This window comes from Theropithecus gelada, chromosome 5 (genome assembly GCF_003255815.1).
Source record: "Theropithecus gelada isolate Dixy chromosome 5, Tgel_1.0, whole genome shotgun sequence".
NCBI classification, from domain to species: domain Eukaryota; kingdom Metazoa; phylum Chordata; class Mammalia; order Primates; family Cercopithecidae; genus Theropithecus; species Theropithecus gelada.
Window position 1 is genome coordinate 173,237,699 of NC_037672.1, and position 22,775 is coordinate 173,260,473.

General features: G+C 37.3%; 1 protein-coding gene across 1 annotated transcript; it reads left to right on the forward strand.

Moving 5' to 3' along the window:
* Positions 1–10,137: 10,137 nt before the first annotated feature.
* On the forward strand, positions 10,138–22,533 carry SPCS3 (signal peptidase complex subunit 3). The gene is made up of 5 exons (XM_025385751.1): positions 10,138–10,419; positions 12,355–12,428; positions 14,382–14,458; positions 17,475–17,590; positions 18,510–22,533. The coding sequence occupies exons 1-5, from the start codon at positions 10,277–10,279 to the stop codon at positions 18,640–18,642; spliced, it is 543 nt and encodes a 180-aa protein (XP_025241536.1). The 5' UTR covers positions 10,138–10,276; the 3' UTR covers positions 18,643–22,533.
* The last annotated feature ends 242 nt before the right edge of the window (positions 22,534–22,775 follow it).

A 22,775-nucleotide genomic window follows, 5' to 3' on the forward strand; every position in this document is an offset into this window, starting at 1 on the left:
AAAGAATGTATTTAATCAGTGGGCCAAGGGTTATACTACAAGCTGCTCTATGTTATACAGAATGAATCGTTGGAATGGTTCAATAATAGGAAATTATCTGAATTTAAAACATTTTAAATTATCATTTGCATTTAGATGTTACTCACTGAATTATAGCGTAACTAAACATTTACACACACACAGATCAAAAATACATTTTTAAAATTTGATAAAGTTCACAGAATAATTGGGAGGGTTAAAAGCAACTCATCTTTTTATTAGTATGAGTATTTTTTAGATGTATAAATATCCCTATTTTTAAAATTTTTGAGATTTAATTCACTCACCTCACCTAATCATGGATACTTTGTCTTAAAATGGAAATAAAAATAGGCATTTAATCTCTGCCCTCCCACTCCGATATCGTCTCCCCCTGGTCCTCTGTTTCCCAGCTTCTGATGGTTATGATCCATGACTTCCTGACGTCTCCCTCTAACTAAAGCTTCAATTTTCTAGCTGTTTAGTCTATCCTGACTATAACAAGGCAGATATCAACAGCATGAATGCCCTCATGCTCTAGAGTTCAGCATAATTAATTAACGATCCTTCACTGCAATCCGGGAGCCCAGCTATGACAGTTTTGCTCCTCTAGTCTCCTTAGTGAGTAGCCACGTGTGTTCATAAAGTGCAACTTTTCTTTCTCATTGCTGTTATCATCACCTTATATTGAATTGAGAGTCTGCCATGGTCTCTACTTCTAAATTCAGCCAGGTTATTCAACTTACTGTCCTGGGAGTCTTGCCCCGAATACGTACTAATACCTATACCCTGCATGGACACACATTAGGCTTCACTTGCCTAATGCCTGGATATTGTCTCTATTGTTAAGTTTCTCAACACTGGGTTCTTCTCTTGTGATCAGAAAATTCAGCCCAATCAGAGCATATAATACATCAAGGTTATGTGCCTAGAAAATGCAACCTTGCAGAAAAGATTTACTAATAATGATTTCTGTAAGACTGAATGGAAACGGTCGAGATGTATTTCCAGATCTCCATCATCTATGTGTTTTATTCTAACAACTCTCTCCCTAGACCTTTAAATAACTTTTATATTATGTAACATACAAAAAAAATGATTCTTGCCTTAAAAATATTGATTCTAGGCTTGGTAGAAGGACTGCAAGTAAACTCTAAGGTGTTAAACAGAGAAGTGCAAGTGTCATGTATGTACTGCTCTGTATTCACACTGATATCCAATAGCTCAATGAACACTGAAAATGGAGAAATGTAACCGGTGGGTCAACTAAAGGTTATTTCTTCTTTATCCCTGTTTGAGAAAATAAGGAAGAAATGGTTGATTTACTGTTTTTGTTCTGAGGATAATCATGTCAAGAATCATTTGGAATCACCTCCAGGAAAACTGTCGCAAAACTGACCATCTTCTAAATATGGCAACTTACGGTGAAGCATGTCTCACACAAATGAATGACATAAATGCAGAAAGATATCTGCAGGTTTCACGCATAACTTACCTCAGATGCTGATTACTGCCAAAATTACAACCGCCCTGCACCACTCTTGGGTGCTGAATCTTGCCTGTCTAAATGATAAAATCAGTGTGCACAAGATCATTTTCTTGGCATCTAGGACCAGATTGCATGCCAGGCAATGAGTTCTTTTCTTCCCTACCCACTCACCGAAGCGGAATTTTTGCTTCAAATATTTCAGTTTTAGTAGTATATCTATATCACTTGAATGGTACTTTTTACTTTCTTCCAATAAAAGGGTTCCCGGAGTGTAATACGGGGAAAAAAAAAGAAAAAAGAAAAAAGAAAAAACCATATTCTCCAGCACCCAGAAGCTAAAACAAATGAATTCTTTTAAAACATTTTTTTTCCAGAATAGACTTTTCAAAGGAAACCATGAAAAATTCGGACATTTCCTTATTTTTTTTTTTAAGTTACCAAATGGAATAATAGAGTTGCATATGAATTTTTAACTCTATAGGTATTCTCAGTAATAAAAACATGTGCACGGCTCATCTAACCTTCTCTTTCATATACTGATTTTAAATTCTTTTCAGCTTTATATCCATAAATAAGGAGCATGAAAGTAGCAACAGGTCCACAGAAAGAACAGACCTTCAATAATGGATTTTGCCTGATTAATTCCCTTTACATGGAGGTCAGAAATGCTGATGAAGACACTGAGTGCCTCAATGGTTAAGAACAAGAGGTGAAAGCATTTTCCCACACAATTCTGGGCATATGTGTGTAAAGAGAACGCTGAAAATCAAGACTGAGCAGCTATTAAATAACTCAAGGTCAAGAACCTAGGGAAGTGGGTCCATGTGAGTTAACATGACAGGTAGAGCCTGAGATGGTAACTGGGAACTAGAGGGCAAAGACAAGGATTCTGAGTGTCAGGCAGAATAAAACTGAGGTACAGCAGGTCAAAATATGTGAGCAGTATAGCATCCAAAACAAAAGACTGAGATGCCTAACAGGACTTAGGATAAAAATAATAATAATAATAATAAATTTTAAAAAAATAATAAAACCGTTACAGAAAAGAATGGGGCTAAGTTTCCCTAGACTCTGCAGAAATCCTTAAGACGTTCTGAATATGCAAATGTATGAAATGGGAGATAGCCCTTGTGTTTAGGGTTCTCAAGACCAACCCACCAGAAGGGCTCACAGGATTAAATATATATAATCATATTCACAGTTAGGCGTATTACAGTTAAAGGATATACAACAAAATCAGCAAAGGGAAAAGGAGCATGAGGAGCAGTTTGGAAGAAACCAGGCACACACTTCCAAGAGTCCTAATGGAGTCACACAGGATGTGCTCAGTTCCTCCAGTAACAGATTTGTGTGAAGTTATCAACCAGGAGAGCTCATTAACCAGTGTTCAAGGTTTTCATTGAGGGGCAGCAACATAAGCACCCTCTGCCTAACACACACCAAAATTCCAGACTCCCAGAAGGAAGGTAGGTGTTTAACACAAACCACATTGTTTCTACAAACAGTTTAGGCCATTCTTATCATTTAGGGAAATTTTTATATCAGTGTAGGAAACTATCAGCCAAGTTCTCCAACACCAGCCAAGGGCCAACCTTGCAAGCAGGTCTTTTTTAAGAATAGAAGTCTCAGGTGTGTTACGTCAACTCTTTCCTACATAGTTCCCACCATAATTTTCCCTCTTTGTTTCCTTTTCAGATATAGCTGCTTTTGTTTGCACATGGGAATCCAGAAACTTTCCTATCATCAAAAAAAACTCAAGTAAAATAATTAACTCACCACATAGGACCTTAATTTCTGGATCTTACTTATTCTAGAGCTCTAGTTGTCTCAATGTATCATAAATGGGGATTTGCCGCACTTCAAGTAGCAAGTATTTTCCTAAAGCCAGTGTTTATATTGGTAGTGATTTCACAGGTCCATTAACCTCAGCTGGGACTAGTTTCTTTAGAATGAAAATGCAGTGATACAAACTAGAACCTGGGTTCTCTGGTGACCAGATGTTCACAATAGCATATTACAGATATAATTTCAGCAGTGGGTTTGTGGGTGAATCAGAAAAGGCCAAGAAGACAGAAAAATTTACTAGCTTTGTTAACTGCAAGAATGCTACATACAGGCTTCACAAGGAGCCAAGCAAACTCTCTCACTTTCCTAAAAAGTATAGTTGTCCAGATAATATAAGCAGAGAAGCTGAATATCAACTGCTAAAACTATTCAAAGAATCCCAGTAACTTTTGGATGTCCTTCATTGTCTAGAGAATATGGAAGGGCTTCTTGTCCATTTTCCTTGGGAGGGTGAGGTATAGATTCTCAGAAACCAATGATCTCTGGTATCCTATCTGGTTCTGCTCTTAAGGAAGCTCAATAAATGATTCTGACACGTGCACGTGGGCCAGGCAGCTATGACTACATGAGCTAACTGCTCAAGCAAGCTCAGGGTCAAGTGCCTACAGGTGGGCTAGAAACATGGTTCAACAGCTAGGTTCAAATAGCAAGTCTGAGAAAGGAGGGCCTGAGATGGGAATGAAGAACTAGAGTGAAAAGCCAAGATGCAAAAGAGTGACAGTGATGGGAGAACAAAACTAAGGAAGAGAAGCTGCTTGGAGAAATACTATACTTAGAGGTCTGTGGCGGACAATGCGCTTTTTATAAGTTCTCCATGGTCTACTGAGTGAATAAAATAGTTCTGTTTGAATGAATCTGAGCTGAGTAGGCAAACTTAATATTAAAAAAAGGAAAATAAATGAAGGAAATATACTGTAATAAAAATTAAAATATATTCTTAAATTTTCTTATATGCCATAGGAATCATTCTTTAAAAAGCTTTCAACAGAAATTAAATGACCTGAAAGCAACGATTTTAAACTACTGCAACAGGCCTGAGATATCGATCCTTAGAAAGACCTGTAAGCAAGGTTGGCCCTTGGCTGGTGTCTGGGAACGTGACTGGTAAACAGTTACCCACACTTTCCTAAGTGATAAGACTGGTTTACTGTGACTAACTGTCCACAATGTGGTTTATGCCAAACACCTTCACACAACGTCCCAGCTTTCCTTCTGGGAGTCTGGAATTTGGGTACATGCTAGGGAAAAACTCGTTTTCCTTAGGAACTTTTTTTTTTTTTCATCTTTAAAGAGAGTCACAAACTGGAATTTTGTGACTCTCTTTAAAGATGAAAAAAAAAAGTTAGCACTCCTGGAATTATCACATTGGAATAGTCTACTTACCAGTCTCGAGTGATTATAAATCCTTCGATTAACCAAGCAAGTATCTTCAAAACAACAACCATAACAAAAACCTACTGCAATAACTTCTGGCCTGGTCTACAAACCGGCAGTCTCATCCCTCTCAAAGAAATTACTTATTTACTGAGAGCCTACATGGTTATGACACTCAACTGATCTAAAATCCTCAAAAGTTCGTTAGTGTCTCTTGAATTATGATCAAACTTATTAGCCTGGCACTCAGGCCTTTTACAATTTGTCCTTGGCCTACATATTCAATTTAGCTTTACACTTTACCATTTTACCCATTTACACTTTAACTGTTTGTTGCCTGTGTGTGACATGTATGCTTTCCATGAGAATTCTTTCAAAAATATCACGATCTATGATTTCAAGGTATCTCAATTCAATAAGAATTGTTTTGCCCATCTACTGTGTGCACGGCTCAGTGTCCTGGGCACTGAAAGGGATAGAAAAATGAACACGACTAGATCCCCACTCTCCATGCTGGACAATATAATTCCCAGTCGCTTTCTGAAAATCACGAGTCCTTGATGTGCTAGATCTATAACCTGCTCCATTGCAGGGACTTCCCTGGGGAGCTTGGTGCTTCGTGGACTCTTTGGATATTCCCAGTAACACCATATGTAATTAGAACGCTTTTCTTGGCTGGGTGCGGTGGCTTATGCCTGTAATCCCAGCACTTTGGGAGGCCTTGGCAGGCGGATCACCTGAGGTCAGGAGTTCAAGACCAGCCTGGCCAACAAGCTGAAACTCTATCTCCACAAAAAATACAAAAAAATAGCTGGGCGTGGTGGCAGGAGCCTGTAATCCCAGCTACTTGGGAGGCTGAGGCAGGAGAATCACTTGAACCTGGGAGGCGGAGGTTGCAGGAAGCCGAGATCGTGCCATTGCACTCCAGCCCGGGCAACAAGAGTGAAATTCTGTCTCAAAAAAAAAAAGAAGGCTTTTATTATATCTTTTACGTTTATCTCCTTTTTAAACAGCATTATCTGTCCATGTGCACACAGCTTTATTTAAAGATTTCCTCATAAAGTGATTTGTTGTTCTTACCTCTTCCTAGCTTGATGTTACAGTGAGAGAAGAGAGACAGACCCTATCATATTATTTTATACTGAGAAAAGGAAAGAGAAGTGAAACTAAAGGCAGGTAGCCTGGCGCCTAGGGACCAGACCCAAAACCAAGGAACCAGACTGAAACCAGGCCTGGGCTGCCTGACCTAAGCCTGGTAGTTAAAGATCGACCCCTGACTGCATTGTAAAACTTCCGGTCTGTTCTCACTGACCACCGGTGCACGCAGCCCCTGTCACATACCCCCTGCTTGCTCAATCGATCACTACCCTCTCACGTGGACCCCCTTAGAGTTGTGAGCCCTTAAAAGGGACAGGAATTGCTCACTTGGAGAGCTCGGCTCTTGAGACAGGAGTCTTGCCGACGCTCCCGGCCAAATAAACTCCTTCCTTCTTTAACTGGGTGTCTGAGGAGTTTTTGTCAGCGGCTCATTCTGCTACAACAGAAGAATAATTATTTGCAAATATGAAGATCAAAACTTTATATTTATTCTAGGTTTCTTTCTATCCTTCGGAAATACGGTTAGGCATGTCTTCCCCCACTGGTCACTATTTACTCAAGTGCTGACAAAGCATGCCAATTGCTCCCCCCACTACTGCCATTAGGTTCTGAGTTGAAATCATTAAAGAGTACAAGACATTTAGTTTAAAAATGCTATGTATTAATTTAAGGTCTGTAATACTATTTAAGATAAACAACAGCCTCAGTTTCCTTCAGTACACCCTCAGTGTTTGACTAGTAGTATTTGCATCAAAAAGCATTAAAAATAAAACAACACGTTATAATGTTGAAGACTACCATTCATAATGAAAATGTACCTATTATTAATACTTGCTTACCAAATAATATATCAACAATTTTTGTAAAGGAGAAACTATAGGAGATGTGAGAATAAACAGACAAAACACATTAATATTGGAGATTTTTAACAGATCTCTCAGAATCCAAGAAAATGAAGATAACTAATATTACTACAGATGTGAAAGACATAAATAACCTAATCAATAAGGCAGATCTCATAGATATCTATCAAATTCTATATACTATTAAGAGGAAATACCTTCTTTCAAGTTGCATGTTGAATTTTTACAAAAGTGACATTTTAGGCCACAAAGAAGATCTCAATAATCCAAAGAATAGAAATATACAAACAGCATTCTCTGACTACATAATTTAAAATCAGACATTAATTTAAAGCAATCAAAAGTAAAAAGGGCACTTTCTCTTGGAAATTCATAGTCAGAAATTTTAGGATACAGCTAAAGCAGTTACCATAACAATAAACATGAAAAATATAACAACTAAATATCCAATTTCCAAAGCTAATAAACAAAAAAAGTGGAATGAAAAAAGCTGATAATGTTAAAAACAAAAATTAATGAGTTAGAAAACAGAACAGTAGGGTTAATTAGTAAATGCAGAAGTTAAAAACCAACAAAGAAAAATACTAATTAAAACAATACATGAAAAAGGTAGAAAGCACAAGTATACATAGAATTAACAATAAAAATAGAAGAATAGGCTCCCTTCGGAATTTCTACAAATTTTTAAAGACCAGATCCAAATGCTACTTAAAATATCCCAGTGCATAGAAAACTAAGGAAAACTTTTTTTCTTTGTTATATTAGAAATATATATTTTCTAATTTGAGTATATTACAATCAAAAAAGAAAAACACATCAGTTTCATTATGAATTTTGATGACAAAAACTAAAAAAAAAAAAAACAAAATTAACAAAGAAAGCCCAAGAGCATATTAAAAACGGATTCATCATGACCAAGTAGGGTTTATTCCAGGAATGCTTAGTGGGTCAATATTATAAAATCTATTCATATAAGCCATTAAATAAGTAGAGGAGAAAAATTATATTACCATCTTCAAAGATAGGGAAAATGCATCTGAAAACAATTTAGCACTTGTTTATATTTTCTAAAATTTCCCAATATAATAGGAATTAATAGATATTTCCTATCAATATGCAATATATATTATATAACGATACATGTATACACACATACACACACACACACACACAAATTTCCATCTCAAAGCCAACATCTTACTTGATGGAGAAATGAAAGACAATTTTCTGCTTAAATCAGGAACAAAAAGACATAAGTTGTCCCCATCTGACTGAATATCATGTTGGAAATATTAGCAATTGAAATGAATAAACAATTGGAAATATAATAATTGGAAAAGAAAAGGCAAAATGATATCTAATGTAGGTGATATGATTAAATGTCTAGAAAATCTAAAGAAACACTTGGAAAAAGACAACAGAATAAGAAAATTCCCTATCCCATCCTTATCCTGCTCTTTTTGTGGACTTTTATGTGTTTTTAGCACTACTAGTAAGTCAAGTTAAAAACTATGGTGTCATAATAATAATACTAATTTCATTTGTGTGTTCACAATCTGCATTCACTCTGTGCTTTGCAGACCCCCACTCTTAATTTAGGCAGTTGCTAAGTTACACGGGGTTTGTTTCTGAAATGCCTCTCCTATCAGTCTTCCTTTTGGGGTCCAATCACTCACTCTCCACATATAGCTGGTAAATGGTTGTCTGTGTAGCGATGCTTGTTTTATATGTAATTTCTCTGATATAAAGTCAACTTCTTGACCTGGTTTTCTACCATAATTTACCTTTCCAGGCTTATTTCTGCCTATTCTTTTATACATGCATTGTTTATCAGGACCAGCCTTCTGAGTATTTCTTAGATATACCCGTACTTGCAGTTCGACAACAAGAATTATTTCCCTAAAACATGCTACAATAATAACGTGTATTGTTGAGGCTTTGTGTTAAATAACTTGCACACTGCGTTGTCCCACATTACCACAGCTGTGATTCCTTCCTCCTTTGCTATGTAACTGCCCACGGTATTTTTTTGTTTTACATTTCAGATTTCTGTTTTTATTGTATTAACTCTACCTGATTATATACTTTGAGTGTAGAAAGTGATCAGTACAATCTCTGTATCACTTGCAGTAGAGATGGCATTCAATACAAATCTTTTTTTTTTTTTTTTAAATAGACTGTGCCAGCCTGGAAGTTAAAAACTAAGATTTTAAACGCAACTAAGGATCTCTCTTTAGTCTCTATTTTATCGATTTTTCATTAGTTGGCTCTATTCCATTTGAGCAGGGAGTTTGCCTTATTAGTGCTGTATTCTCAAGACTTAGAACTATTCTTGGTACACGGTAGGCACTTAGTAATAATCCTACCTGTATGGTTATACAAAAATTAATTGAATGGTAATGAATAATGCAAAGAAGCGAAAGCTTACCAAGAGACAACATAAGCCAGTATCAAGATCAAATCTTCACAATTTTCTGGTTTGTTCCTGATGACATTCTAGGACAGATGTTTTTGTTTTGGTTTATGGACTGAAATTTTTAAAAAAATTTATTTCAGCAGACCCTCTGAATCCATTTTTACAAAAATCCTTAGCTGTGAAAGGAACGAAGGTTTTGGCAGATAGTATAATCAGAGTCAGGACTGGCTCGGTTTGAACCCTAATGCACTTCAGGATATTGAAAATGTGATAAAATAATTGCATTATTTATTAATGACCTAACGAAATTCGAATACATTATGCTGTAGAGCAATTCCGCAGCCATTATCTCCTTTGCTCCCAAGAACCCAGAAAGGTTATCCTTTTATTTATCAGAAATCACCATGTTAAAATTAAAATACTTCGGATTGGTAGTCTCAACCCTTATCTTCTACAACATCTTTAGCTATCCATAGAAAGCAAAGCATTAATAGGAATTCGACTGACGTTGGAGATGGAAATACTGTTGCACGTGACAGCTGTAAGGACTTGGGCGGCCAATTCCCCACTCCCCATTCCTCCCCAGATCCTCCAAAAAAAGCTCAAGTCCTAACTTTGACCAGGTTTGACAAAGAAGACAGAGGCAGAGGCGTTTTGTAAAGTGCTGCTTCCAAACGCCACCCATCAGGACAGATTCTAAACCACCTTAACTTGCTGCCGCTTTCAACTGAAAATAAATAGTACATAGTAATCAAGAAGTCGCCGTCCCAGACCTCTGATCAAAGAACCGAAAAACAACAGCGAACGACCCGTTCCCGACTCTCTGAACCGAAGAGTAGGAGAAGCTGTTTAGGAGGGGATGGGTCTTCCGCGACAAACCCCGCCCCTCCCTCGCTCGTCGCTGATTGGTGGCGGCGTTAGGCCGTGACGGAGGGGCGGGCTCGCGGCTGGGTGGCTCCCTTTCCGCGCGGTCCCGTGCGCGCTGTGGGTGTGTCTCGGGAAGCGGGTGCGCGCGCGCTCGCGTCGGAGGACCGGAAAGGAGGCGGGGCCGCGGCGGCGCGCGCTCCCGGATCGCGCGCACCGCAGACGGCGCGGATCGCAGGGAGCCGGTCCGCCGCCGGAACGGGAGCGTGAGTGTGCGTGTGGAGCCGGGACTCGTGGGAGACGGTCGCGATGAACACGGTGTTGTCGCGGGCGAACTCGCTGTTCGCCTTCTCGCTGAGCGTGATGGCGGCGCTCACCTTCGGCTGCTTCATCACCACCGCCTTCAAAGACAGGAGCGTCCCGGTGCGGCTGCACGTCTCGCGGATCATGCTGTGAGTGCGGCCGAGGCCGGGCCGGCGGTGCAGAACGCCGGGACCGGGCCGGGGCGGAAGCCGAAGCCGGGCCGCCGCGCCGGGGCTGCGGTGCCGGGGCCGCAGGCAGGGCGTCCGGGTCACCCTCCTGAGCGGCCGTTCGCCCCCGAGGGCGGTCGTCAGGGGTGGACGTCGCGGGCTTTTCCGGCGTCCCTTCGGAACTTGCACCCCTCCACAGTAAATTCCCGGGCTTGCTCTTAAATTTTAATTTTGAGCGTTCCTCAGGTCGGTGCCTCCGTTTGCTTCCTGTTCCTCACTTCCCTCCACCCACGCCTGGCCAATGAGGGAGCAACACAACAGCAGAGCCGGCGCCGCCGCCCGCCCGGGCTGGCGCCTCCCGCGCGTCCGGGGCCGCTCGTGGTCCGCACGCGAGGCCCGCCAGGCGCTGCCGCCACGCTCTGGATCCGGCTTCCGTGGGGTTTCCCGGCGGCTCTGGAGGCCACAGGACGGGGTTGTCTTTGTGTCATTCATCACCCGAGTTTGCCCTGTTTGACATTCTCTTTACAGTTGTTGCCTTTGCATCTTCAGAAGGCAGTAAACACTTGCAGCTGCTTTGAAGTTAGCCAGAGATATTGGGCACTGAGGGAATTAAGCATCTTAGCCATCTGATACAGCGGGATTTTTGTTTCGTTGGGTTTCTTTTTTTGTTGTTGTTTTCTTTTTCTTTTTTTAATTTTTTGGCCAACCACTTGAAGAAATCTGCGAAAACGCCGAAAAATGCAAATCGAAATGACAGGGCCATTTCGCTATTGCCTATTTTGTCCTTGATTTTATTCTCTGGCACTTTTGTCTTTAATCCTCGTATTTTTTCCCCTCTTATTCTCATACCCTTCTCTATTCCATCTTCCAACAAGTTCTTTAACCTTAGTTTATTTCTTTGTCAGAATCGCCAAGAAGCCAGTCATCAAATAGCCAGCCTTCTACCCCACCTTTTTTTTTTTTTTTTTAATTACTGTACTGATGTTTGTTAGATATTGTTCGAATAGACCTGGGGTGGAAATCAGCACTGCCACCGTCAGCCCTGTGAGGTTAGAAGAGCTTGGTGCATATTAAACACTGAACAGATGTTAGCTTGTCTTGAGCAAGTTTCTTACTATTCTGGGACTTAATTTCTTTTTAAGATGGAAGTAATACCTAATTGGTAGGTTGTGAGAATTATTTCAAATGTGAAAAATATTATCAGTGGGTCTGACCCGTAGTAAACAGTAAATAGCAGCTGGTTACAGTAGTATCCCCTTAATGGGGTAGGTATACGTTCCAAGACCCCCAGTGGATAGCACCAAATCCTAGTATACTTGGTTTTTTCCTATGATAAAACTTACAAATTAAGCACAATAAGAGATTCACAATAACATAATAGTTAACAACTGTAACAATATACTTAATAAAAGTTATGTGAATATGATCTCTTTCCCTTTCTCTCAAAATAACTTACTTTACTATACTCACCTATTTTCACACTGGGTTGACCGCGGATAATTGAAACCGAAAAGTGAAATCTCGGATAAGGGGGTGATTACTGTATCATCCCTTAATATGCCGTCTGTTAGTATTCCATATCACCTTGTAGTCATGTGTAGTTTCTTCTACCCATTATGCACAATTGCTTTACATCAAGTATTTACTATTCTTTTTAGCAGTTTTTAAAAACTCAGTTTTCCCTCTGAGTTTTGTTAGGGATTCTCTTAAGTTACGTGCAATTAGCTGAAGACTTACTTTCATATTGGATTAGAATGTTTCTCCTGTTTTCACGCTTACAGATTTCTCTGGTGTTTACTTGTTTCTTTGTGTGATTGCTGTTTCACCTGTGCACAACACCTGTATTCTTTCTCTTTAAGAAGTTACGTGAATTTTGTATGTTCTGTTGGATGGTAAAACTTTTATCTTTACTTCTAGAAAAAATGTAGAAGATTTCACTGGACCTAGAGAAAGAAGTGATCTGGGATTTATCACATTTGATATAACTGCTGATATCCTTTAAGAAAATATTTCATTACTTTTTCTATAGTTTTATAATGAGATATGTGTTGTTTAATGATTTGGATGACTATCTCATTGAATCAGCCAAACCTTGGAATTCCTGTGCCTTTTTCATCAGTAAAATAATGTTAATACCTCCCCATCACACTTTGAGAAAACTTCGTAGATTTCACGAGTAGTTGTGTGAACGTACTTTAAATTCTTATTGTGTGAACATACTTTAAATTCTTAACCGAAACATTAAATTGATTGAAAGCTACGTAAGAAAGTTTGAATCTGTTTTTTAGAAAGAAAAAATGAAATTAGATCATTTGGATAAGAAGGAAAAATATTACCAGTGCTCAGCCTGCCTATAGATATTTCATGTACAATTTCAAATAATGTATCCATATTTTATTATAGCAGAGACATATGTTTAAAAAGTGAATTACGTCTGTTATGATTTGAAAGGGTGATATCAAAATTATTGGTAAACTGGTTGCTTTTTGCCATCATAACTCTTTTTATAAGGAATTTTATAAAAGAAAATATTAACAATTGTAAGAGTTTCTTTGGTGGTGATATTTAAATGTTTTCTCTTGATGTTGAATTTCTGTCTTTTGACAACTCTGATCATTTTGGCCAGGCTAGTCTTTTTTAGGGTCTTAGGTTAATGTCTTGGCAATGTTCTCGCCATTTCTAGCCTGATCTCACCTGCCTTTTTAATACCCCATGATTTAAATGGTTGTGGAGATTGAACAGTCTGAACTTGTGTGAAAGTACCTGTCTGAACAGTTAAAGCTGGTCATATACTTGGGGAATTTATCTAATTTGCCTTTCTATGACCATGAAATTTACTTTCAGCTTAACTTTTAACAATTGTCAGATTTAGAAATAGGCTAATAATTAGTTCTGTAGGTACCTTTTTAGGAAATAGAGTGTACCATTGGAAGAGTCTTATGCTAAATTTCATGTGTATTTTTAAGTCCGTATGATTTTTAAAAATCTGCTCAAGGGAATTTAGGTCTACTGTGAGAGTAGTAATTTTGTGTATCCAGAGAAGTATAGTGAAATTTCCTCATATCTATGGTATTTATATATTACCAATCTCATTATTTGTAGTTTCTTCAGATTTTCTTAATGCTGCTGCTACTACTACTTCAAATTGTACTTGTTCTTGTAAACAGCAGTCCTAGACTTAGTTCTAAAGGAGTGATTCTTAGTGGTTACACATAATTAATAATGGAATGCAACCAATGTGTTACTAACAGTGTGGAAACTCATATAGTAAAATGAGTTAACTTAACAATTAACATAATACTTAAAAATCCAAATATTAACTCCGCTTATTTCTTGGTATTGGCACCAGTCTTGTTAATTCTGGTGATGTTCTTGTCCTCTTTGGGAAACTAAATTGAGCCACATTGGTGTCATTTGCATCTTTGAGAGACATTTTAATGTCTACTTGCATGTGACCAAAAGTGACATGTACAATTTATTATACTTGGTTAATTATTGAGCCTTGTTTATGTTTGCATATTGTTAAATTTAAATAGTGGTGATTGTTTATACTTTAGAGCACCAGTGGAATTGTATTTGCTTGAAATATCAAGTGCTCTTTTTTTTTTTTTAATTTTTTTAAACTTAGTTGATGTTACAGAAAACAAATTTTGGATTTGTTCTTTTCTTACTAGTCAAAGTATCTCAGCTGGTAATCGTTGGAGGAGTACGGGAGGATGCCAGTAATCTCATACTCAGGTTTTTTTGTTTTGGAACAAGGTGGATTTCACAATGTATTTGTCTTCTGCATATTTTTATTAAATTAGTGGCACATTATGTTTCTCGGCCACTGCTCTCTTTTCTACTTCAGTATTACTGTTATGGATAAATAACCTAAGAATAATTAAGATCTATTTAAAAGTGATATACTGCTCATAAATTTATATTTTCCTTAATTTACTTACATCTAGAGAATATATTTGATTGGAATGTTAAGCAGTTGTTTCTTTATTTATCAGCAGAATATTCGACAAAAAATAATGTAAGTATATCTAATTAGAAGTATTTTAATAGCTATTTAAAGCCTTATTCTTTATGAAAGAATACACATTTTATGTATTTAAAATTCCTGACCTGAGTTACCTAGCAAAAAATCACAAGCCTGTGGTGGTAACTCTGTTAAAAAAAGTTAGGTCTTTTGGGAGCCTCTTTTTGTTTTTGTTTTTGTTTTTGTTTTTCTGTTTGTTCTATATAGCTCTCTAGCATTGGGGTCTCCAGAATGGGGTCCATGCAAAGAAATACATGTATGTAAGGAAAACAGAAGCTTCTATTAATATATTAATTTGAAGTAAAAACAGTTAAGCTTTACTAATACTTGCTATATGAACTGATGTTAATATTCGTATTCAGCCCTTAAGTCAGATAAATGGGCACGTGCCTTCTACAATATGCAGGTATTCCGGAGGAAAGGAGGAATTCTGTAGGTCAAGAAGTTCACCATGTTACCTAGCATTTATTCATTTGTTTTCAGCATGTTGCAAAATATTGCAGTATATGCAATACATAAGTGGATTCTATTATCTAATTTTAGCTAATTCTTTCAAAATGGAAAAGTGGCTTAAAAAGATTTCTGCAAAGAAATCACAGATTGAAGATGATGCTAATAATCCATACATATGTAAACAGTAGGAAGATGGTGAAGCTCATACTTGTATTCTTCTTCTGAGCTGCTCTGTCACACTGAAGGATAAAAAAACACAAAGACAACCTAAATAGATCTGATAAGTTGGCTGAGACACTGTCAATGGTATTAATAATAGTACATATGTAGTACCTACATAATTTATAATAACACTTATTTCGAGGATTTGTGATCCAAAAACTATTGGAGACCACTTTCTATAGTAAGATCAGAAAGATATTGCTGAACTATCAACTAGGAAACGGAGCGGGTAGCCAGTAGTATTGCCACTCAGCTGTTTACTCTTTTTTTTTTTTTTTTGAGACGAAGTCCCGCTCTTGTAGCCCAGGCTGGAGTGCAGTGGCACCATTGATCTCAGCTCACTGCAGCTTCCGCCTCCTGGATTCAAGCAGTTCTCCTGCCTCAGCCTACCAAGTAGCTGCGATTACAGGCGCCTGCCACCATGCCCAGCTAATTTTTGTATTTTTAGTACAGACAGGGTTTCGCCATGTTGGCCAGGCTGGTCTTGAACTCCTAACCTCAGGTCATCCGCATGCCTTGTCCTTCCAAAGTGCGGGGATTACGGGCATGAGCTACTGCGCCCGGCTGTTGTTTACTCTTTAAGTTAAAATATTCTTTCTCCACAGCTACAGTTAGAGAGCTGCATGGTGACTTACTTGAATCAACAGAATTTGAGATCTGTGATTATAATTCTCATTATGAAGATATATAATCAAAAGCTGTAAAGATTGTTAATAATTTTTTAACCTTCTGAGATTATTTTAAAATCCATCTTAGTACCTGATACCTTTCTTTAAAAAAAAAAACATGGTGTGAACTGTTTTGGTAGTCTTATTAAGCCATATAGCTACAATTAATTAATATCCCTACCTATTGAGAACAGTTTGCCTTTGTTTTGGGGTTGTATGGGATTCATTAATCTAAGTATCTGAGTACTTGAACTGTTTTTGTTTTGTTTTGTTTTTGACACGGAGTTTCACTCTTGTTGCCCAGGCTGGAGTACAGTAGTATGATCTTGGCTCACTGCAACCTCCGCCTCCTGGGTTCAAGTGATTCCCCTGCCTCAGCCCCCCAAGTAGCTGGGATTACAGGCACCCGCCACCTTGCTAATAACTTTCAGTCATAAACTAATAGTTTTAATAGGTTTTGATATAATAGTTTAATAGCTTTTAATTATAAAACTTACTATGAATTATAATTTGTGATTTAAAAAACTAGTTCAGGCCAGGCGCAGTGGCTCACACCTGTAATCCCAGCACTTTGGGAGGCTGAAGCAGGGGGACCATCTGAGGTCAGGAGTTTGAGACCAGCCTGGCCAACATGGTGAAACCCCATCTCTACTAAAAATACAAAAAATTAGCCGGGCGTGGTAGTGCGTGCCTGTAATCCCAGCTACTCAGGAGGCTGAGGCAGGAGAATCTCATGAACTTGGGAGGTGGAGGTTGCAGTGAGCTGAGATTGTGCCATTGCACTCCAGCCTTGGTGACAGAGCAAGACTCTGTCTCAAAAAAAAAAAAAAAACTGCTCCACATTTCTTTTTAGTTAATGTAGTCATCATATACTGAGTAATTGCCCTTACAAGCTAATAGATGCTAACTTAATAAGAACAAATTCCTTGGGATTTAGTAGTGGCCATAAATTTTTTTTATTTCCATCTCACACTTTTAATTTTCTAAACGGAACTTGTTTGTAATATGTTGAAAGAGTGGCTTAAAAGAATTGTCTGACCTCTAGAATTTTGCCTTGATGAGACAACAATGCATGTATTTTTTTTTAATTAAAGGGAAAAAAGATCTTTAAAAGGCTTCATATTTTTAGTGATTTCTTCAAGATTTTGTAAAGAAATCTTGGAGAAGATTTCTTATAAATTTTCGTGACATAATTAATCAGTAGTAAACTGTATTAGCAGTGTGATGGAACAGGGATTGGCTCTGTTTTCCTGGTACCGTTTAGGATCCATGCTGAGCTGGAGGGTCTTAGAAATTTTAAGGGAAAAGTGATTTAACAGAAGACTTCCCTTCTAGGGATTTAATTCATCTGTTCCTCCAAAGGCCTCACTTTTTGGAGATCTTATAGATCAAAAACCTTGCATTAAGTTGTGAAGACCCGAAGTAATACAGTTGAGTTAGCAAAAGGAATGAATTCCTTCAGGGAATTATCATTCTTCTCTCCAAGAAAAATTTGCTCCTTTTTGTATCTGTCTCTTTGCTGCTATTTGTATGCATTAAGATTCCAGCAAACTCCTCAAAGTTGAATTCATTAACATGTCAAACTATTTGCTTACTAATACTTTTAATTTGAAGTGATAAGATGGTATTTCTGATGAGTTATCTAATTAATTTTCATTTCAATATAGGCTCTGAACCAAGTTGTCCTGTGGGACAAGATTGTTCTGAGAGGTGATAATCCGAAGCTGCTGCTGAAAGATATGAAAACAAAATATTTTTTCTTTGACGATGGAAATGGTCTCAAGTGAGCAATTCTTGGTCATTTTTTAACATTTAATAAGAGATGAAAAAGAGAGAAAGATATATTTTTATTTTAAAGAAAAATACTTGAGAGTAAAAGGAGAAAAATTGGAAGAGAAGTATTTATGCATATCTGAACTGAAAAATTGGGTGGAAATGCAAAGTGGGATCTAAGATAAGCAATTCTGCAGTTTGTGAAATGTCATAGTCAAACTAATAAAGCTTCTATCTTAAGTGTACCAGGAATATGGGCTTGTTCAGATGTGGTAGGGCTGTGGTTGTCAAATTAAAGGGCTCCTTTCTGAGCGTGAGTCGGGAAACCTTAGAAGCAGCGTGTTGGGTCTAGGAGTTGATAATAGTTAAGGGAAGTGCTATTGGTCTCCAGATGTGACTTCTCTAAAGCTCAGTTGACTCAGAGTGACTGATCTCTCAGGTTATTTTTACCTCTTAGACTCTAGTGGCAAACATTGGAAATAATTTTAGAAGAAAGCTATTTTGACCAAGCCAAACCTCTGTATTTGCAATGAAAATTTCAGAACATGAGAATTTTGTTAAGGTTTGTCCATCTAGGTAATTGACAAGAGTTAGGTTTCAACTCATTGCTCTGATTCTTAGCTTGTCTCTTTTTACATTTCCTGTTTGAATCATTTAAACTTTTTGGTTGAGAGTTCTATTAACTGCAGCTGTGAGTTTCTATGGGTCATCCTGGGACATCAGTAAATGTAGTCCCGGTGTCTTCTAGCATTGTCCTTGGATTTTAAGTGACATGAGAAAATAGTTCTTTTTGCAGATTAGCATATTAGGATTTCTGTTAGGAATAGATGGTTATAAGTAAAGTATTTAACATCTCAGTGTTTGACTTAAAAATTTTTTTTGATCTACTAGTGTTTCTGATGATTTGTGTTTATTGTATCTTTTTATAGGGGAAACAGGAATGTCACTTTGACCCTGTCTTGGAACGTCGTACCAAATGCTGGAATTCTACCTCTTGTGACAGGATCAGGACACGTGTCTGTCCCATTTCCAGATACATATGAAATAACGAAGAGTTATTAAATTATTCTGAATTTGAAACGACATATTTTTATACTTAATGAATTGTATCTCATTAATCTCTTCCCTTACATCTTCATATATTGTTGGTTTGGTTTTTTTTGTTTGTTTTTTTATTTGATATAAGAACTAACATCAAAAGGCCTGTCTGAAGGGAAAGGTTAATGGGCTACTTAATGTTACAAACAAAACAAAAAAACAAGGCTGCCACAGTGGAGTGTTATCTTACAAGAATAAGAACTACATAAAATGGATTTGTAAAAAATACATATTTGAAGTATTCCCTGTATTTCTATTATTCTCTATGGAATATAAAGTGAGCATGAAAGGTTGTTAAAACTTTCAGGTGCCTGTAGAGTCGTAACAACTCTGTATTTTATGCCTTTTGCATTCACGCAAGTTCATGTTGGATGTGATTTAAAAGTAGACATTCTCTTTTATCTCTTTTAGGATATGTTCGATTACTGGAAAATTAATACGGTTATTTGTTAGAAGTCTGGTTTATAAAAAAGTGATGGAATTTTATTCCATTTGTCTTAGGAAGGCCCATAATACTTGTTTTTCTTACATGTGACTAGCAACTTTCTCCACTTAAAGACTAAATACCTCTTCATATGCTGTAAATTATTCTAATTCATTTTAAAATCTTTTAGGTAAACCAAATGTGTGTCTTCAGTACTTTCTCTAAAAACGTTCCTTTATAGCTTTTTACTTTTTTTTAGCTTTGCCATTGAAAGTTAAAATGTTTGCATGGTTTACCCTCTGAGTTACGTTTCTTGTAGGGCGCATGCCTACTGTCACTAAGTGAATTATTTACTACTTTTTGTAGGTCTACATTTTAATAATTATTGGGATAATAACTGTGGTATGCTTTCCCATTTACAAACCACTCATAGACTTTATGTCATCCTGAATAATCTAATGAGGTAAGTAGTGTGTTAGCTCTTTGCAGATAAGAAACTGAAACCCAGAAGTTTATTGAATTGCTCCATGGTTACCTAGGGAGCAAGGAGTAGAGTTAAAACTTGAACTCAGATCTTCTAATTTTCTGAGCTCATCCTTTCTCTTATACCTCAGATTGCAGACTAATCAAATTTCACTTAAAACCTTCCTGATATTTTTGTCACTCTGGACACCCTTTCTATTCTAGAAAAGGTTTCCCGTTTTATATGGAAGTGACTAATTTTCAAGCTGCCAACAACGTATGTCAAGGTAATGTTTTATTCTCTGAATAAATTCATTTCACTTATATTAAAAGCATAAAGAAATCTACATGTATGTAAAAATAACTTAGAAATTCAGTACATAATACATGATCGTATTTAACATGATTTTTTTTTTTTCTGCAGTGGATAAACAAACATCCCCAAAGTAGCAACTGCAAATCAGTTACCCTTAGAAAAGCAAGACCAAACACTGTAGTTACACTATTAGCAGTAACCAAAAAGGGCTAGTATTTTCTAAGAATTGGGCTAATATTTTCTAAGAATAGTTTAAATTATAAACATTTGTTATATTTACCTTATTTGAAATATGTCACTATTTAATTACATTAATTTTAACATCTGTTGTATGGAGTTGTATAGTTCATGCAAAAGCCTGTGGGTATGCGTTTTTCAAATCAGCAGAAAGGTCAAAGATACCATGAATGCTAAACTGCTTGGCTCCCAGCTTTTTCAAGAAACTTTTCAGGGTCTTGGTTTCTTTATCTGTAAAGTGACAGAGTTGGACTAGTTAACTTTAATGGCAATCCTTTTACTCCACACAAATCTATAAAATTTATCTCTTCAGCAAAGAGATTGAACAAAAAAAGCACGTTAGTAATATGAAGACAGGAAAATGAGTGAAAGTCTAACACATAACTCATATTGATCTACTTTATTTCTGTTAGATTTTACACTCAGAAAATGTAACCTCATTTATTTTGTACAAAACTAGACATGGAAACTTAAAATGTGCAGGTGTCAAAGCTTAAAAATCAGGTGTGTCCTCTTCAAAGAAGGTATTCGCAATAAGCCTGCAGTCTTAACCAGACCTGGTACCAGTTTAACAGTTCGTTATACTTCTGTGATGAGTGGATCTGTTAGTCTGGTAGAGATTAGTGTTGAAATTTACTTGAATTACAATTTCACAAGCCCACTTTTTTTGGAGTTTGGTGAGGAAGAGAAGTAGAAATGCCCAACTAGCACAGCATGGAGAAAGTTTTCTGTTGGCTTGACTAAGGGAAATTGCTCAGAACAAGAATGCTCCAACGTGGGAATAAGGACCCTCAGTCTCAGGAACTCATTTTTGGGTGCAGTTTCTACATTTAAAAAATTGACTTGTGTTCAGTTTGATAACCGTTTTATTTGCTTTAGTCTCAGTGTTTTAGAGAAGTCTTATAATGTTCTACAAAGACACAAAGCTTTAGGCTTATACAAAACTGAGCATGATTAGAAATTTCTGAGCCCAGAAATGATTCTGAGAAAAGAGAATGATTTCAAGACACTTATTTAAAAGTAATTATGGTTAGAAATGAATTAATTTAAAAATGTGCTCACATATCCCTTTCTCTAACAGTTTAACTAGGCAACCATCTATATCAGTGTTTTTTTATTCCCCTAATGGATTACATTTGGTTTCTTTATTCTGAAAGGAAAATAACAAAAACTTCAGAAATTCCTAAGGGTGTAATAGGAAAGTGAGTTTTGAGTTTCCTTTCCTGGAATTATTTTATAGTTCTTTGGTGGGTCTCGTCAGCCAATTCATAGCTGGGCTTTAAGATTATCATCTCAGAGATGATAGATGGGCTTTTTGGAAGATTCCATCTTAGAGATGAAAAGCTGGGCTTTTTCTCTGAGATGATAAGCTTAAAGCCCAGCTATTGATAATGAACATTTTTCACTATTTTTTTTTCTATCTGAAGCTTAGAGATCTAAAGCTTTGGATCTTTGGGGTATGTGTCAATGGAGGTATTATTTTATAATACTTTGTATTGACATGAAGTGGGTTCATGGGGGAAGAACCATAAGCTGTGAACATTGGTTGCAAACAAACATATATTCATTTCAAAGCTTTCCTTGCTTTTAGCAGAGAGAAGCCTGTGTACCTTACATGTGTGACTTTCAGTAGTTTAAAGAGATGTTTCAAAAAGTTATTGCATGTTTTTGATGCAATTTGAGAAATTGTTTACTTCACAATGTAGTCATTTATAAAAAAATTCATGAAAATACTGAATATATGTTTGAGGATTTTTCTTTTCTTTTTTTTTTTTTCCGAGACGGAGGTTTGCTCTTACGCCCAGGCTAGAGTGAAATGGCGCAATCTTGGCTCACTGCAACCTCCACCCCCCAGGTTCAAGCGATTCTCCTGCCTCAGCCTCCGGAGTAGCTGGGATTACAGGCGCCCGCCACCACGCCTGGCTAAGTTTTGTATTTTCAGTAGAGATGGGATTTCGCTGTGTTGGCCAGGCTGGTCTCGAACTCCTGACCTCAAGTGATCCACCTGTGTCGGCCTCCCAAAGTGCTGGGATAACAGGTGTGAGCCACTGTGCCCAGCCGAAGATTTTTCTTAATTGCAATAAATATTCAGCATTTTTTCTAATGAAAATGAATTTTGTTTACGAGTAGAAGTATGCATTTTAAAAGACTTTCAGATTTATGCTTTTTATGTGAAGCTGCTAAACTAAAAGTAAATGGAAGAAACCAAGTCTAGTAGGTTTTTTCTTTTTTTGGTGGGGGTGGGATGGGGGAGGTTAGCTACACTTAAAATATCTTCTCCAGAGACTGTATGCTCCTATACTAGACTGTAAGCTCTTTGAGGGCAGTCTGTCAGATTTATCTTTGTATCTTCCCCAGGGCCTAGCATAGTGCCTTGCACATAATAGGCACCCAATAAATACTGATGAAGAATGAAGGCGTTGTGTTTCTAATGTGACCAAACCATGGGGATTCTTTGTCATTAATACTGTCCTCCTTTGTAAGTGCTGTTTTTCTTTTTTTCTTTCTTGAGTTCCTAATGAGATTAGATCTTACCGAGTTCAGTTGGACAATTCAGTAAAGGTAAATGCTGCTCTTGATCTAGTTGCTGTGACCTGTGTTCTTTCTGACTTTTGCTGAGGGAACCAAGTGATAGTGGCTAGTGATAAGATTGATACA

Coding starts and splice junctions, on each gene's coding strand:
- SPCS3 (XM_025385751.1), top strand. CDS start 10,277: ATGAACACGGTGTTGTCGCGGGCGAACTCGCTGTTCGCCTTCTCGCTG. Junction 14,459..17,474: donor AATATTCGACAAAAAATAAT/GTAAGTATATCT, acceptor ATTTCAATATAG/GCTCTGAACCAAGTTGTCCT. Junction 17,591..18,509: donor GACGATGGAAATGGTCTCAA/GTGAGCAATTCT, acceptor ATCTTTTTATAG/GGGAAACAGGAATGTCACTT.